Raw genomic sequence first — 18581 nt, forward strand, 5'->3', positions numbered from 1 at the left:
GGGATTGGGATCAAGGATTCCTATAACATGCTGATATTTAGAGCTGATTTTTTAATGGACTTCTGTTTCTGGCAATAGACTTGACACTCTGAACTACTTCCTGCTGAAACATTAAAAAGGGTTAAAAAGGCCAAAAAAGAAGGGAAAGCAGGAATCCAGAGAGGATGTGGAAGTTGGCTTTCTCCCTGAGGAAATACGCCAAAGTCAAGTGATCCTGAGCTTCGGTAGAGGGCATGAAAGAGGAGACAAACTCTAACCCAGTCAGGATGGAGAATCTAATGGAGAACTTGCTGTAAATCTGGGCTACATCTCCAGGACAAGAGTAGGCTAGAAATAAACTCAGGCAACTCACAGAAGAACAAGGAAAATTGCCCATGGTAAACATTAGAAGCGGGCAAAAAGAAAAAAAACACCTTTACCGCAAGTCAGCTCTTATATTTAAATTCATAAGTAGTGGGCAAAAATCCTCAAGCCAATCAAGCAAGGCTGTCAGGGGGCAAGAGAGTTAGCCACAAGAACATCTGGGGGTAGAACACTCCAGACTGGTTGAGGCAAAAGCCAATGCAAAGGCCCTATGGCAGAGTCATGCCTGGCATGTTCCAGGCAAGAAGGCATAAGGGACTGGAGTTGAGAGAGCCAAGGAGACGTAGACGGAGGTGCAGTCACAGAAGTAACAGGAGACCAGGTTGGGCAAGGCTTTGTGTGCTATTATAAAAGCTTGGACTCTTCTTCCTCTGAAATGCGGAGCCATTGGAGGAGTTAGAGTAGAGAAATAAGATGATCTAACTTACATTTTAAAAGGAGGTGATGGTTGTACAACAATGTGAAGGCCACTGAACTTTATACAGTAAAACAATAAATTTTTAATAAAATTTTGTTTAAAGCTAAAAAATGATAAATTTTGTTATGTATATTTTACCGCAATTTTTTTAAAAATGATCATCCTGGCTGGCTGCTGTGCTAAGATAAGTGGAACGGAAGTTAGGAGACCAAATAGGAAGGTATTCCAGTAATCTTGGTAAAAAATGATGATGGATCCAGCAAGGATGGTAGCAGGATAAGAAATGAGGTTATATGTGAGATGTGTTGGAGGGAGGAGACAAAAAATGTTCCTGACATTGGATATAAGGGATCAAAAAAGGGACGATCATGATAACTCCAAGATTTCTGGCCTGAGCAACTGGAAAGACAAAGCTGCCATCGACTGAATAGGGAACAGGTTTAGAGGAGAACATAAGAAGTTAAGTCTGGGATTTACTGAGTTAGAGATGTCTGTTCAACACACAACTGGCAATGTCAAGTGTTGGTGAAGATATGGAGCAACTGGAATCGTGCACACACTCCTCGAGGAGTAAAAATCGGAGTGCCTCTAGAAGACTCTTCGGCAGTATCAATAAAGCTGAACACGTGCACCATCTGTCACCCCCCAAATCCATTCCTAGGTGCGTGTCTAACAGCAATCTCTATGTGTGTTCATCAGAAGACATGAAAAGAACATTCAGAGCAGAATTCTTCATAATAACCCAAAACTGGACACAACCCATCAACAACAGATTAGATCAATGGTGACATATTCACACAACGTATTATCAAGCAATGCAAATGAGCAAGCCACTGCTATCCAGTAATGTGGATGCATCTCATGTTATAGAATATAATCTTCATAGAGTATAAGGTCGGACAGAAAAAGAATATAAACCATGTGGTTGATTTAAAGTTCGAAAACAGAATAAACTGGTGTTCAAACAAAAACTTGCAGATGCATGTTCATGGCAGAACTATTCATGATAGCCAAAAGGTAGAAACAACCCAAATATCCATCAACTGATGACTGGGAAAGGAAATGTGGTATAGTAATGCAATGGACTATTATTGGGCCATAAAAAGGAATGAAGTTATGATACATGCTACACGTGGATGAACCTTGAAAACGTTATGCTAAGTGAAATAAGCCAGTCACAAGAGGTCATATATTGTGATTTCCTTTATGTAAAATGTCCAGAATAAGCAAATCCATAAGGACAAAAAGCAGAGCAGTGGCCGCCAGGGACCGATGAGCATGAAGAATGAGGACGGGAGTGCTCATGGGTATGGAGTTTCCTTTTAAAGTGACGACAATGTTCTGGAACTCGGTAGTTGTGATGGTTGCACCGCACTGTGAGTGTGCTACTCGCCACTGGCTTGTATGCTTTAAAATGGTAAGTTTTACTTTGTATGTATTTCATCACAATCAAATTAAAAATATAAAACTAATCTATAAGTCAAGAAAGGTTACTTTGGAGTAGAGAGAGGGGTGAGTGACTAGGAGGAGAACAGGGCTTCTAGGGTACTGGGAATATTCCTTTTTTTTTTTTTTTTTTTAACTGGATAGTAGTGTCTTGTTTTGCAAAGATTTGTTGAGCTCTAAGAGACAAATATAGACAATTCTTTCGAGGAGTTTTGCTGCAAAGTGGAGCTGAGAAAGTGGGCAGGTGCTAGAGGGGCAAGTGGAATCAAGGACGGGCTGTTTTCAGATTGGAGAAATGATAGTGGCTTCTGTGCACATGAGAATGATCTAGTAGAGAGAGGGAAATAGATGGTGTAGGAAAAGTATGAGAGAATTGCTTAAGGGAGAGGAGATGAGATTGAATGCATGGGGAGGGGTCCGCAATTAGTCCATCTGTAGTAACAAGCAGGAGGCTGATCACATGGGTGTCAGTGCTGGTGGGTGGGCAAATGGTTAGTCCGTGAAACTCCACTAATGGTTTATTACCAGTTTTACTGTCCCCAATTTACCGACAAACAATCTAAGACTCAGGGAGAAAAGAGGATTGCTCACCATCACACAGCTGGAGGCCGGAGTGGCACCTAGGTCTTCCTGACTTCAGGTGCACAGCACCAGCTGCCCAGGTGCCTGAGTTCACCTCTGCACTATGTAAAGGAGCACTTTCTATCGTTTACCCTGAAACTACTTCTCACACTTTTAGGGATAGCACCCTAGGCTTCTAAGGATTCTAGGACTTGATAAACAAGTCAATTCTCATTTTACTGCCCTATCGATACACTTTATTATGTAAAGGACTTTAATTGCGTCCCTTCTCACCCTCCATCTTTCCAGGCTGAAGAATCCTAATTGGGGAGCTTGCTCTGATGGTAAAAGCTCTTCATCGCACCATTGCCTGGCCCTTTCCCAGTTCTATTACATCTTTCTTAGAATGTAGAGACCATAACAATACAAACCACAGTGGCTACCATCTTGAAAAGCTTTTTGCAGGGACAAGGGCTTCATTTATATATTCAAATTGATGGTCGGTGAGGCTGCAGATTGCCCAAGGTAAGACAGAGTGACAATGGAGGCCAGGAGAGGAGAATTTCAATTGCTGTGATCACTACCCTTCACCCAACTAACTGCCTGCATGTAGGAATCCAGATGGACATTATGTATTAGTCAGGGTGCATTCAGCAGCAAGCAACAGAGGAAGTCACATCAAATTGGCTTAAATCAATGAGAATTTACTGAATTACATAAGTGAAAGTCCTAACACAGGCAGGCTTTCAGGTTGGTAGACAGCATTTAACAGTGTCATCATGGTCCCCATTTCATTCTGTCTTGCCATCCGCAAGGTGTCTTGACTGGCACCTTTCCCAAAAAAAGATATGTCTCCCTCTTTGACCCCTGGAAACTATGAATGTGAGCTTATTTGAAAAAAGGGTCTCTGTAGATGCAATTAAGTTAAAGATCTTGTGATGAAATCATCCTGGATTACCTGGGTGGGTCCCAGATCCAACAAGTATTCTTATAAAAGAGACAGAAGAGAAGACAGACACAAGAGAGCCTTGTAAAGACGAGGCAGTGATTAGAGTGAGCAGCTACAAGCCAAGGCCTGCCAGCAGTCACCAGAACCTCAAAGAGTCAAGGAATAGAATCTCCCCTAGAACTTCTAGAGAGAGCACAGCCCTGCTGATAACTTGATTTTGAATTTCTGGACTGCAGAGTGTGAGAAAATAAATTTCTGTTGTCTTAAGCCACAAAGTTCAGGGCAATTTGTTAGGCAGACCTAGGAGACTAATACAGAGGACAAGAAATACAATTATTCAGGTTAATTTAGGTCTGAAGCCCATGCCTTGCCCCTATGTCCAGGGTGGGGTTAGCATTTCCCAAAGTCCATAAGCTGCACAAGAAAAGGGTGGGCATCGAGAGGAGGGGAATGGATGTAGGAGAGATAACCAGAGTGTCTACCCCGGACACTTTGTTCTAGAAGGGTACTATATCCTGAGCATCTGCTCTCTGAGAGAGGAAAGCAAAGGAAAGAGTAAGGATATCCTAAAGGTGTGACCTCCACATGTTCGAGATGCAGGAGCATCCTCTAAACTCTGAGAACAAAGTTTAACATCTGAAACATGAAGCACCTTTTTCTCAAAATAGTGGATGTGAAATTTCTTATAACTCTAAAAGTCATTCATACTTAAGTAACCATTCCATCCACCTGGTTGCCCAAGCCAGGGTAGACCTCAAGGTCATCCCAGACTCTTTCCTCTCCTTCACCCTTACCTTACAGGCAAGCTGTCCTCACTCCTGTCAGCTCTGTCTTCTATAAATAGTTCCAATCTGTCTGTCTCCCTTCATCTGCATCATAGCTGTTACCTTAGTTTAAGTTGCCATCCCCTCTTACTTGATTACACGCCCCCACCCAGACTAGCATCCCGGCTTCAGTCTCAGCCTCTTCCCATCATTCTACACCAGGAAATAGAATGATCTTTTTGAAAATGTACATTCCGTTACACTCCTGCTAAGAACTCTTCAAGCACCTTCATAGTTTTCAAGGCCCCTGGCTTACCTGACTTCATCCCTCACCACGTCCCTCAGCACTTCCACGATCTACAAATACGCAAGTCCTCCCGCACCTGGGAGCCTTTGCTCTCACAGCTCCCTTTGCATATACGATCCTCCACCAGCCTTTGCCTGGCCAAGTCCTCTAGGACTCAGCTTCAAGGCCGTCTCCTTTGAGGTGTTGCCTTGACCTCTCACCCCCTCTTCAGGGATCCCACTGCACCCTGAGCTTATGAAGTTCTCTCATGGTGCTTCACTTAATTGCCATCACCTTCCCCCTAGACTCAGAGGTCCCTGGAAGCAGGAACCAAGTCCTCTACTTCTCCAACCTGTGTACACAGTAAATAGCAGATACTCAGAAATAAGTTGATAAAGATCAAATCTACACTGATTCTCTTGCTTTTTCCAAAACAAAATTCATCCTAGATTTTGCTACATCTAGCTGTTTCCCACCCCCGTAGAGCAAGCATACGAGCCCAAAAGCTGAGAGTCAAAATGATTTGGGTCGCACCTCATCCTTGTGACCTTTGGCCACTTACCTTACCACCCTGGGCCTCGATTTCTCTTTCTGTAGAATTACAATGCTTACTTCATAAGAAAAACCATCTAACATATCACCTTGTAGAGGGGTGTGATACGATGCATTTTACTTTCCTTTGCTCATATGCATTCTTTGGTTGAAGTCAGTAAACATTTATTAAGCACTTTCTATGTTCCAGACTTTGTGGTAGGTGTTGAGTAATAATGGTGATGACTCTTATCCTAGATGTCACAGTAATCTGTTCTGAGAAAATTCATCTATAAAATTAGAAGTAAATCCTACTCACAAATTCACTGGTGAATTGGCCAACCAGCAGGAAGCACATTAACAGGAAGGTAACCCTGAGCTAGCTCAGCTTCCTTCAGGGCCCCTCACTCTTCCCAGGGCTCGCCGTGCAGAGAGCGGTCAATAGATCTTTACTGCCACCTGCTGGAGAAATGGAATAAGGCCACACGCAGCCACCAGAAATTCAGATGCCTGCCTGGAGTTGCCAAACACATGGCTCTAACTTCTATCTGCCACATTTGTTCAACAGCAAATGAGAAGTTGTCAGAGAAAGTTGCTTTTGAAATCAAAATTACCTCACCAAGACAAAGAAAAACCAACTGCACCTTGCAATGGTCAGAGAGTAGAAGTGGGCTTTGCTAGGCTTTCTGAGGACCAGAGAACCCTGGAAGGTGGAGAGAAATACTATCTTCTAAAACCATGGTTGTGTTTTACTTCCCAGGCCATCATCAACTACAAATCCTGTTGGAATTCTCCAAACCTTGGTGCCCTGAAACCTAACTGAACATAAACACCTGCAGAATCTCACTCAGTCCCAGAACAGCTCAGTAGACACTGCAGGAAGCAGGGAGGCCATTCTTTCCCAAGGCCTTGGCTTTGCAGCCAGACTCACTAAGTCAACAAAGTGGGAGCCAGCTCTGCTGCTTGCCTTCCTGTTAAACCCTTCAACTTCTTCTCCCTGGCCTGCCACGTTCACACACATGTGCACACAGGCGCGCACGCGCGCACGCTCACACACACACAGTCTTCCAGCTCCAGCATTCTGTTATTTGGGTGGGGAATCTGCTCCGAGAGAACTGGGAGGCAGAATCCAGATGGGCTACAGCCAGGGTTTTGGCTTTTTGTTGTTGTTATTGTTTTCCTTTTCTCCATATTCCAGCCATCCTATGAAAAGCTGGACCCTAAAAAGCAAACTCCGGAACACCAAGGGAGGTGCAGTGCCAAGATATTTACTTAGCCAATGAGTCTGCTTCCGTCTCCCTAGAAGACAGGCTCAAATTTCCTCAGGACAGTGGAGCTTTGCTGAATCCAGCCAGTATTCTCTGGACATAAAAGGAGTGGTCTTTGCAGCCTCTACAGTCAAACCACCCAGCTACCCAGGTGCCCGAGAGCAAAGCTTGGGGAAACTCCATCCACCAAACCTTCCTAGGGTCTCATGATAACTAAACCTTCCCCACCATAAACACAGCATAAAAATAACTTAAGGGTGGATGAAAAGGTTCGTTTCTCAAAATTCCCCAAAGGGAAGAAAGGTATAACAGAAACACACTGGAGCCATCAAAAAAATACATAAAATTACCTATACAAATTGTGAACAGCACAATTTTGCTTCTTCGGCCACAGTACAAAAACTGCATGTTTTTCATCCACATAGAGAATAGAAACAAAGAAAAAATAATCAGCACTCTGGTATTAATCAATCCATGATGATGCTTTAATTGTGCGTCTTCACCAATTAAAGCATCATCATGGATTCTGTCCCCCAGTCCTCAGCAGTAACTTGTCGTCAAGATTTCTGTTAACTTCACATATCTTGTATCTTGGAGAGTCAAGAAACAAGTGTCATGCTCTCTGGCACCCTAATTTCTGACCCTGCACTTCCATCCAGGACTCCTGGGATTCCCGTCGGTTCTTCATGCTTTGCCAAGGTAAGTGAGGAGTGGGCACCAGGTTATTCGATGTCCATCTTCAAAGATCCTTCCTGTTCCACAACCCCTCTGGGTTCATCAGGTTTTCTGCAGGCTCAAGGCATGGACAAGATGGTCCTGACTGCCCGGAAGCACCATCTACCACTCTCTGAGGACTCGACTTTCCAGACACACATCAGGAAGCAGGGCTCATATTCCATCTGCTTGCAGCACCCCTAAATCTCTCTCTCTCTCTCTTCTCTGAATCATTCTCTCACAACCCAAGGATAGATTATTTATTCATTCATTCATTCATTCATTCATTCATTTTGGCCTGGGGAAAATTCTTGCCCTCCAACTTTCTTCAAACCCATCGTCTGTTGGCTCAAAACCCCCTTGCCTCCTCATCCCCAACTCCCAAAAAGCTCTCTTTTTGAAAAACAAAAGTTAGAATGGTTTTGTGGCTATTTTCAGCCCTTAGGCATTGACACTTAGGCACTCCACTAAGGCAGTGAACAGAGGGCCAACAGCCTGCTCTCCTGGAGAGAAGGCATGAGAGAAACAAATGCGTATATCAAATATCATCTAGCCACACTTGATAAACACATTTTTACTCTCCTTTTCATCACCCAAGATTTTTGCTGTGGTCAGTTGTGATTTCTTTCTTGGTAAATTATATTATTCAAAAGAAATGTCATAATAAAAATTTCTCTTTTGTTCCTCCCTCAATACCTGTATTTCTCCAGTAGCCCCTGTCCACATCTGTCCCTCCTTTCCTCTCCTATCAACACCACTTCCAAGCCTGGTTCACACATTCCACGAGAAGCTGGCCAGAATTCAGCATTGACCTCCTAGTCAAGAGGAATAATAGTACCAACGGCAGTGGCTCAAGTGGCCACATACACCCCCAAAACATTTTAGCCTACAATGTCCATGTCCCCACTCCTGCACGTGGCCCAAGTCTTTACCTTAAGTGAGCACTTTCTAATTCCCACATCCCAAAACGCCCTTTTAAGCCTTCATGTTACTTGGATTCTCTCTATAAAAGATGGGCACTCCTTCTTCCTTAAAACTCTCTTCTTCCTAGACTTGGTTTGAGCAGTGCTCACCTGGCTTTCCTCTTCCTCCACTGCTACAGCCTGCCTTCCATCTATCATTCGATTGATAATGCTCCCCAAGGTTGTCCTCAGCCCCCTTCTCCATTTACATGTCCTCAATGAACAATCTCAATCTCTCTCAATCCTGCAACTCCTACCAAATCTCAGAAATTACCAAAACATTCTTTCTCCTTCCCCCCTCACCTCCTCTGTCCTCTCTTCTTCTCCCTTTCTGATTCCAGACACATATGTGCCTGTTGACTGGTTAGCCTAGAAAACAAAAAGCCAGAGAGGATAGACAGCTAATTTCCCATATTTGAAAGAAAGTCAGGACCACAGAGCAGACCAGGACCAAATAGGGATATTTCAACTCAATACAAGGGAGAATGTTCTAACATATAGCACAGCCGGCAATAGATGGGTTTCTTCTGAGGTAGTAGGCTCCCTGTGACTGGAAGTGGGTTGAGAGGATTCTTGCGCATTGTACAAGGCCCAGATAAGCAATATCTATGTTCCCCCTCCCTATTCTGAGATTGATACTCCTCAGCTCAGCATTCAAGATTTGGATACACTGAAGAATTTTTTTTTCATTTTGGTGAGTACTTAAAATTACAATTCTTCATTACAGGACACTGGTTAGAAATCACTGTGATAGTTCCTTTTTATTCTATTACTTTTTTAAGTAATCATGATTTGCTGTTTATCAAATAATTTGTACCACAAATTCATTTGTCATACTCTATAGTTTTCGGAGAACAAAATTTACTTGGTCATTGAGTGAACTTTTTTTATAACTTTCTTAAAAATTTTATTTTATTATTAGTTTCAAGTATACAGCACATTGGTTAGACACATATATAGTTTATAAAATGATCCCCCTGATTGCTCTTTCTCTTTCTCTCCTCTGGCTCTAGCATTAATGTAATGGCTACATTATATTAATGCTAACTGCATTCCCGATGCCATGCTGCCCATCCCCGTGACCATCTCTCCACTAATTTGTACTTGATTGAAGTCTTTTAAGGGCTACAAAGCTCACTGTTTCTAGACATTTATGTGTTCTAATCCCATACACTGTTTTAAAAAATAATAGAAAAACGATCCTAACTAAAGCCTAACCTGATTTAACACAAAGACTTTTTAAAGGTTCTTCAAATACCTTATTTTTCCTTCGTCTCCAGTTAAGGATGTTATCAGTCACCCCTAGATACAGCCAAGGCATATACTGCACCATTACTGAATTGAATTTATGCCAATATTTACTGAATAATTTCATGCTGGGCTCCATCCCAGCTATGAGACAGGGATGCTGAGGAGTAAGACATGGCCCTCCACTCAGAGTTCTCACCCTACGGAGGGGAGGCAGACTCAGAAGCCAGTGATTGCCTCAGAGTGCGGCAAGCACTGTGATGTTTGACAGAAAGCAAGGATGACTAGGCAGAGGAGCCAACTCTGTCTTTGAATAACACCTTGTCTTTAAATACCTAATTGTAAAATCTATATTAAAATGACAAAAATATAAAAGCAAATTGCCTACACCTCTATCAAATTGTTCTCATTTGTCCATATTAATCCTTACCACTTGCATATGTAATTTTTCACATTTGCAATACCAGAGTAGTTTACAGTCTATATTTTCACTTATTATATCATTAGTATTTTTCTATTTCACTACCTTTTTGCCTTACTCTCACTTCGTCCCCTTGAGATAACCAATGTTCACAGTCTAGGGAGTTATCCTTCTACATCTTTCTCTATTCAGCCTAGGAGGGGCACCAGAACACTCTTAAGTCAGAACAACTAACTCCTCCTTTTCCTGTTATCCTGACCTACCCAACATTCAGCCATAAAAATCCTTCTGTCTTCATTTTTAATTCTAAGAGAATAGTCTTCCATGTCCTTGCTCCAGTAAACCCTATTTTCCTCCCACTACACTACTTTGCTGCAAATAACCAGGCAGAGCAACCGCAATGATTAACTTTTAAAAAGCAAGAGCATCCTAGATTCACAACTGCTCCATGGACCACAAGCTGCAGCAGCTTGTGAATATTCTTTGCTGATATTTATGCACAGGTGCTTTTCTTTTTCTTTTTAACACCTACAGCGCCTGGTGTTCCTAGGTGGTCTCCCATGCAACTAATAACCAGGCCCAACCCTGCTTAGCTTCTGAGATCAGATGAGATCAGGTGCATTCAGGGTGGCATGGCCGTAAACCCAGAAGTGCTTTTCATACTTTTCATTTTTCTTCCTTCCCTCCGATACTTATGTACTCTCCTCCCCACCTCATGATTCCTGCTCTGTTTTAATTTACACATGGGCCAACATAACCCATCAATAACACAACCTTTTCATTCAGCAAGTCTGTCATCCTCCTCCAACCCCCAACATTTCTTGGCTCAGTTTCTCAAGTTCACCTTATCACACCAGACATACTCATTTTCATGCCAGCCTTATCGCCTATGACATTGGGAGGGGAAAAAAAAAGAGCAGTATGGTGACATGGTCTACAACTGTCCCTTTAGCAAGAACAGTAAAAGGAACTTTTTGTCTCCCTAGGACAGCCTTGGCCATGAGGTCCCTCACAACCAAAGCCTGTTCACACACTTTGTAGGGCCGCTGAAAAATAGTTTTAACTGCTATGGAGTTGACTCAGACTTCGTATCTGAAACTTTTCCTTGATTCTGTTTCATTACGGAGGAAATGAGGTAAAAAGCAATTCTTCAGCCTTCCAAAAAGGGCAAAGGTGACTTAGTCTAATACATCACAGACCTGCCAAGGCATGAAGCCCAGATCCCGCCTCTGGGCTCTCACAGGCAGGGCCAACCAAGAGAAGAGACTTCAGAGTCTCCTGTAGATTTAGGTCCCAGTTCCACCATATCCTGACTGTAATCTTGAAGAGGTCAAAGTTTTGAGTCTTATTTTCCTCATCTCTACAATGAGGTAAATTTTTCAAAAATAGTGACTTCATGTAAGTAAGGATTAAAACATTAAAAATACTTTAAAAATCCTTTCATGCCAATTGAGGTTTCTATAATTGCTCGTTTAATTCATTTACCATTTAGTTTGCCAGCCTACAGAAAGTCCATGCTAAGTAAATGGCCGATTTTCCATCAAAGTCTCTTGGTTTCCAATTCCTGGCTGATAGTGCAAGATCTATGGAAGCAAAACTAAAAAAGTAATTTCTTTCACAGAGTAGTTTTAATTTCCAAGTACTCCAATCCTTAAAATTTAAGTTGGGGTCTTTAAATGAAGGAGTAAGGTTTTGCCCAGAAATATCTAATTAAAATAAACAGAGGGGAAAAAGTAGACAATAATAGTACGTTGATTTTTTTTTCTACCTTTATTTATAAAGAACACAAGTCCTCCTCCTGACACAGACACAAACACTCATACGTCCAAGGGGGAGCTCACTAAGAACAATGACAACGACAACAGAACTAGAAGACCGTGGGAACTTATTCACACCAATCTGTGTGCCCAACCTAGGGATCACTGGGAATGTTTCCTCAGATGTGACATCTCACCTCAAGAAAGGAAGAGAGACCTTGAGCTGAAGTTCCACCCACCCACCAGGCAAAAAGCTGCACACTCAGTCTTCAGCATCATCAAACTGTCCCGTTTCAAAGACCATCTTGGAATAATGGGGTATCAGTGGAGGTGGATGGTGCCAACTGGGGTCATAGATCATGTCTCCTTGCGCGGCACAGCACACCCATGGTTTGACCTCTTGAGAAATGCAACCTTGGATGTCATCAGCATCTGCAGGCAATTTAAAAAGACAGATTAAAGGAAAGAGGGAAGGTGAAAACGAATAGCCAAAAAATGTCTAGGGGCAGACATTTGCATTTTGTTTAAAAATACACAGAGTTCTCCCTTCCTGAAGAATTGCGAGTAAGTTCTGAGGCAACCCACAGTTGTACTTCTCAGCCAAGGGCTCTTAGCAGAGGAAGCAACTGGATAACAGAGCACTTCTGCCTGCAGTTGCTCAATCCACACAAAGATATTTGGAACATTGTCGCAGTGTTAAAAACTGATACATAATAGAGTCAAATACAAAATTTCCATGTTTTGTTTTTTTTAAAAAAAAATATGAAAAAGAAGCTGTGGCAGGAATTACAGATCTATAACAGGTATCAGGCTAAGCTCCAGGTGTGGGTCCCTCTTCCAAACCATCTGCCTCTAGGGGTAACACGGCAGGAGAATCTCAAATCCTGGCCTAGGACCCCATAAACTCCACACCTACCATATGGATTCCCTTGATCTGCTTTCAATTCCAAGTCCCAGTCCTCGTTAAAAAGATCAGCAGCCTGTTCCTTGGGTGGACAGCTAGACACCCCTTCTGACAGCTCCCAGGTATTCAGCTCCCCATCAGAATCCTCATCATCCATAGCAAAGGCTTCCTCTTCAGAATGGATGCCCTCACCACCAGCAGGACTATCATTAGGGATGTTCTGTGCTCCACTGGCTAAGAAATCAACAAAAGGAGGTCTTAATACAACTGACAAACCAGATACGGCCTTCTCATGTGCTTGGAAAATTTGGGGCAAACTTACTAAGAGGGCATAGTAAAACAAGTGTACAGAGTTCTTTAGCTACTTGAACACTTCAAAAAATAATGTTCTGTTGACAATTTTAGAACTAGGGTTGATCAATTATTTTCAATGAAAGTGTGCCTTAAAAAAAAAAAATGTCCATTAGTTACCAGGTCTTGTAATAGGGAGCCAGGCGCAGTTTATATTTTCAGGCAGTTTATATGACATTGAAGCAAATGATAAACTTTCACGATACAGGTGTGAATTGAATTTTTGCTCTTCTATTCCTCCCTACATCCTCAAAGAGCGTATCAGAGGTGAGCACAGGACAAAGTGGGAGTGGGAGGAAAGAGCAGCACCCCTCTAGTCACAATGGACAGACACCACGTCCCTCCTCCTGACATCAGAGAAGGCTGGAAGGTACATTTTGAAAAGGTCTCAAAATAATGGAAGAAAGTTTGGGAAGGATAATGGATCTCCAAGCATGCAGTGCTATGATGATGTCAGGTCACAGCTGGGAAACAAATCAGCCTGCAAACAGCCATGTTCTTAAAATTGTACAATGACGACGGCTATAAGCAATCAATAGTTCAGGGCATGGGTTCTGAAGCCAAACTGCCTGGGTCCAAACCCCAGGTCTGCCAATTACTAAACGTGTGACAGAGCTGAAATGTACTCAACCGATTTCAATTCCTCAATAGTTTGAACATAGAATTACCATATAACCCACTCCTAAACGTATACCTAAAAGAACTGGAAACAGGTGTTCAGACAGAACTTGTACAAAAATGTTCATAGCAGCACTATTCTAAATCACCAAAAGGTGGAAACAAACCCAAATGCCTATCAACTGATGAATGGATGAACAAAATTAGGTATATACATATGATGGAATTACTCGGCCATAAAAAGAGATGAAGTACAGGCATACTTTGTTTTAATGCACTTGCATTTCTTGCACTTCGCAGATGTGTTTTTTACAAATTGAAGGCAAGACTATCAACAGAAAGATTAGGGTTTATGTGATACTTGCTTTATTTTGGTAGTCTGGAACTGAACACACTATCTGCAAGGTATGCCTGTACTAATACATGCAACATGAATGAGCTTTGAAAATATCATGCTGCGTCAAAGAAGCCAGACATAAAAGGCCACATAGTGTATTATTCCATTTACATGCAACTCACATTTGCCTGTCCAGCATAGGTAAATCCATAGAAACAGAAAGCAGATTAGTGGTCACCAAGGGAACAAGGAAGTAGGGAATGGGGTCTTACTACTCACTGGGAACAGGTTTCCTTTTGGTTGATGAAAATGTTCTGGAACTAAATAGTGGCAGTGGTTACATAACACTGATAATGCTTACAGTAAACTGTGAGCTTTAAAACTGTTAAATGGTAAATTTTATGTTATGTATCTTTTACCACAATGTTTAAAAATTTATTCTGTGCCTGAGTTTTCTCATCTGTAAAATGGAAACAGGCTTTTGGGAAAAAAAGAAAAAGAAACTTAGATTTGTGCCTGGCACATAACGCGTACTCAGTGTCAGTTGTTATGACTATACTTACATGCTTGGTGCTTTACCTAGACCAACACTAACCAACAGAACTTTCTGTAATGATGGTAACATTCTATAATCTGTGCTGTCTAGCAGGCTAGTGTTAGCCACGTGTAATTACTGGGCACTTGCAGTGTGGCTAGTGCAACTAAAGATCTGAATTTTTCATTTTCTTATAATTAGCTTAAACTTAAATAGCACCAGTAGCTAGTGGCAATTACAGTTCTAGATCTTCTCGCCCAATCCTCAGAACAACCCTCTGAGGTATTATTATCCTCGTTTTAAAAATAGAGAAAGGATAAGTGGTTTATCTGAGACCACAAAACCTGAGCCCAGGACTCTGACCCAGTGCTGAAAGTGAAAACAGTTTTGCCTGGTTCCAAAACCTGTATTCTTCCCACTTGTCCCAAGCTGTCTTTCTCAGTAGAAAGGATGGATTTGAACACAACCTCAGGACTTCCCTTAAGGAAGCTCTGGCAGGCTTCCAAACAAGGGCACTATTGAAACACTAGGCCGAAAAGGCAACTCAGCAGCTAAGGGGACGATCAGCTAGAAAGAGAAGGTAACAAGACAAAGGGACTGTCTTCTTGTTGCTGTCTTGTTCTCTCCCAAGAACCACTCGTCTCTGCCGTCTACTCGCCTAGTCGATCCGTGGCCTTCTCAATCTCTCTCTCCTGACTGGAGTGGTCATTTGGGGCAAAGCCAGCCTGCAGGAAGAAGAAACAGTTACCCAGGACTTGGATATCTGGTGTATCCCCAGTAGTTAGCTCTTTTCTCTCAACCATAACCGCCCCCCCCCAATCCCCTCCATACTCCCCTTTGTGAGCGGGGCTGGGACTCTGCAATCCACATTTGTGCTTTGCCCTATAAGACTCAATAAGACTGGAGGGAGAGGGCCTTGCTCCTTCCTATCCCTGTAGACATCATCCCAGTGATACTTAACCCCTGGCAGGAGCATCTTCCTATACCGACCACTGAATTCAGCTTCCAGGTTTTCAATACCTGCGGATATCACCCAACCCTCTCTCTCTTCAGGTCTGACTCCCAGGCTCTCAGACTCCTCCTCCAAGCTCTAAGACCCAAGCACTCAGTGGGGCAGGACATCCTCCTTAGAGGTTAGAATTTCAGCTCTGCAAAGCCTCACCTCTGAGCTCGTATAATTTAACCATTCCAACCTCATCCCTTTGTTCCCTCAGCACCAGAGTTGGTAGCTGTTTCCTGCAATTGCTACCTCCATGTTCATTTTTAACTTTTCACTTAGCGTTTTACCTAGTTAACAGCTCTATCAAGTTCCATCTCCTGACTGATACACAGGGGAAACAGAGCTTTAGTTCCTCTGCAGTGTTGAGGGAAATCTTCCCCTACAACCAACCATATGTTAACATCTCTGCTCTCATCACTCAAAAGTTCCTGAAATCCTGTCACATGTAAGACTTCTTTCTATACAGACCAAGAAATGTTCACAGCCTGCATGAGAAGGCCTGATTTCAATCCCAGCTCTGCCATTCATTCAGTGTGACTTTGAACATGTCGCTTCAACCACTGTGCCTTCTCTGGAAATTGAGAATGATTGTTCTGACCTTGTAGGGGGCTTACGATAACATTTATGAAATCACCTAGCACATAGCAGGAATGTACCACTTATTACATTTAAATCCACCTTCTCTGACCCTACATCTAAACTGCACTTTGCACCTGCTCCAATTAGCTTATGATCTAGTCATACCTGCATCTAAACCATCAATTCCACTTCCTGTATGCATATATAACCCTTGGTTACTACTGCAGACCAGCTAGTGGGACCGCTCACTTTGACCATTGCCATAGTCTTTTAACTGCCTCCCACTCACCCATCCTGCCCACCCTTACAGTGTTAATTACTCTCTTCAAAAATCTCCACTGCTGGAGCACAATATTAGCCATGACACTCACACCTCCCCCTCACAACCCATCAACCTGTTGAGTCTAGTTCTTTCCCAGCTCTGTGACCCCAGTTCCCAGGCATTTGCCCTACGCTTCGGCATCTCCACACCTTTGCAGGCACCACGGCTCTCTCACCTTGGAGAGGAAGCACACATCCCTTCCTGCTATGCCCTGACAAAGCTGGTTTCAACCTATCTGCACTCCGAAGTAATTTTCTTTACAAGTCTATCACTACATCCTTCTTCTTACTTTTCCTCATGTAGCATCTTTGATGCTTATGCACGTCATTCCTCCAACCAATTAATAAGCGTGTCTATGATGCCAGGCACTATGCTAAGTGCCAGGTTAACAGCAGTAAACAGAGGGTCCCTACACTCAAGAAGCTCATCATCTAGCAGAGATTACTGACTGTAAACCATGCAGGTGATGACTGCAATAAGTCTTTGAAAAAAAAACAAGAGCTGTCTGGCGCGCAAATGAAAACGAGTTTATGGAAACCATGCGTCAAACCGTGCCTTTGGATTTCATTAAACAGAAAAGGCGAGAGAGCATGAGACATCATCTGGTGCTCAGGGTTAGCTGAGCATACCAGCCAATGGACATAGGTCCTTTCAGGAGAGTCGCTCTCCTCACCGCCCTAACCCGGCCCCTGTCCAGGCCCCTTGCAGCGGCCCCCAACTCTCGGTCACCAATATCACCTCCCATTTAGCCAATATGCAGAGGAGACCCCCAAGGGCTGACAGCCTTCCTTCCCCGCCCGGCGCGTCCACCCACACCTTCGAGGTGCCCCACCCCGCAGCCCCGCAAGCCCCGCAAGCCCCGCAAGCCCCTAGGCCCGGCCGTTTCCAGCTCTAGCACGCGCCCAAACGGCGCTCCACGTTCGCTGGGCGGCCCGAGGCGGGCCCGAGGCGCCGCCTCCGCTCCGCGGCCCCCGCAACTTCCCGCCCCGGGCTGCAGGTGGTGGCCGCGCCCAGCCCCAGCGCAGCGCTCACCCCCGGGCTGGGGGGCAACTCCCGCGTGCTTGCCAGCGGCGGACCCCGAAGAGGCTCTGCAGACCCTGGCGCCTGGGCTCCTGCGGCCTGAGGGTCCATGCCTGGCCCGGCGGCCAGCGGCTCGGCGCCCTGGACGCTGCTCCGCCACGTGATGCGCCGGCCTGGCTGCCAGCCCGAGAATACGCCGCGGAGGGGCCAATCAGCCGGGGGTGTTCCCGGCCGAGGGGGAGGGACACGGGGGTCACGAGGAAAACGGGGGCGGGGCGGCGCAGGAGGGGCGGAGCGCGCCCGACAGCGAAAGCCCACCTACCGATCTCAAATCTGATTTTTGCAGCTCCCGGCAATGCTAGTCGCAGGGCTGGACGACTAGCTGGGTCTGGAATGCCAAGTATTATCTCTGCCCGGCCTCAAAACCTCCAAGTCCTGTTATCTGCGTCAACCTAACTGTGTAAGGCTCAGCTCTCAAAACTTTTAATGCAACTGTAGTTCTAACATTTCACTGTCGATCTGCTCACAGATTTCTCTAGAAATCAGGCTGGAATTGGATTATAGCTTACCCAAAGATGAATGCGACAACTCACAAAGCAGCTCAGTGATTCTCCACCTTGAGTTAATAATAGTTCTTAAAGTTAATCCATTAGAAACTAGGACAGATGATAAAAAACAAACTCCTACCATGTGCTGGACGCCGTATAGGCTATGACACTTAGTCACAGCACATTCTGTGCTGACCGTAGTCAGATCTGGGAAAAGATGCCTTTTGATGCCCGACGTCTGGCCCTCTACAGCCTGAAGGTGGCAGGAGATAGGCAGAGACAGCCTTCACTGTCTTTCCATTCCCTAAACTCTAAAAAAACCGGCTCAAGGTATGATAATCATCTTAATATTTAAGTAGCAGAAAAGATGGAGGCTGGGATTCCTTGCTCACCGGTCCTCCTTATGACAATGCTTGGGAGACTAGAGAGTGTTCATCTCCTTCAAAAAATTTGTTTATAAACTATGTATTTGAAAAAAATTTAGTCTTACATCTATATCTGTTGATATATTTTTTTCTCTATGTAGACTTTTCTACAGGGAAAAAAATGTGATCGATTAATGTGTGCTCTGACCCATGAATCAATTTCCCCAAATCTAATTGGATCTATCTAGGTCAACATTGTCCCACAGAACCTTCTGGGATGGTGGTAATGAAAGTTCTAGTATCTCTGCTGTCTA

The 18581-nt window shown here is 43.8% G+C and overlaps 1 protein-coding gene and 1 pseudogene across 3 annotated transcripts; both read right to left on the reverse strand.

Annotated features, from left to right (window-relative positions):
* Positions 1-10456: 10456 nt before the first annotated feature.
* Positions 10457-10575, reverse strand: LOC118604846 (annotated as a pseudogene).
* A 1103-nt stretch (positions 10576-11678) lies between these two features.
* On the reverse strand, positions 11679-17544 carry COPRS (coordinator of PRMT5 and differentiation stimulator). Of its 3 annotated transcripts, XM_016152491.2 has the most exons (5): positions 17367-17544; positions 15092-15158; positions 14081-14086; positions 12605-12826; positions 11679-12120 (listed from the first exon to the last, which is right to left on the reverse strand). In XM_016152491.2, the coding sequence occupies exons 1-5, from the start codon at positions 17463-17465 to the stop codon at positions 11951-11953; spliced, it is 564 nt and encodes a 187-aa protein (XP_016007977.2). In that variant the 5' UTR covers positions 17466-17544; the 3' UTR covers positions 11679-11950. The 3 variants fall into 3 exon arrangements, with proteins under 3 accessions (XP_016007977.2, XP_016007978.2, XP_036078684.1); XM_016152492.2 differs by lacking the exon at positions 14081-14086 and having other exon boundaries at positions 17367-17543; XM_036222791.1 differs by lacking the exons at positions 14081-14086; positions 17367-17544 and adding an exon at positions 17017-17094.
* Positions 17545-18581: the final 1037 nt, after the last annotated feature.

The sequence above is a fragment of the Rousettus aegyptiacus genome, unplaced genomic scaffold (assembly GCF_014176215.1).
Source record: "Rousettus aegyptiacus isolate mRouAeg1 unplaced genomic scaffold, mRouAeg1.p scaffold_m13_p_6, whole genome shotgun sequence".
NCBI classification, from domain to species: domain Eukaryota; kingdom Metazoa; phylum Chordata; class Mammalia; order Chiroptera; family Pteropodidae; genus Rousettus; species Rousettus aegyptiacus.

What these genes read in the sequence shown, in the direction of transcription:
- COPRS (XM_016152491.2), bottom strand. Translation starts at nt 17,465, where the DNA reads ATGGACCCTCAGGCCGCAGGAGCCCAGGCGCCAGGGTCTGCAGAGCCT. An exon ending in AGTTGCCCCCCAGCCCGGGG is followed by an intron (nt 15,159 to 17,366) that starts GTGAGCGCTGCG and finishes TTCTTCCTGCAG; the next exon opens with GCTGGCTTTGCCCCAAATGA. An exon ending in AGATCAAGGGAATCCATATG is followed by an intron (nt 12,121 to 12,604) that starts GTAGGTGTGGAG and finishes AATTGCCTGCAG; the next exon opens with ATGCTGATGACATCCAAGGT.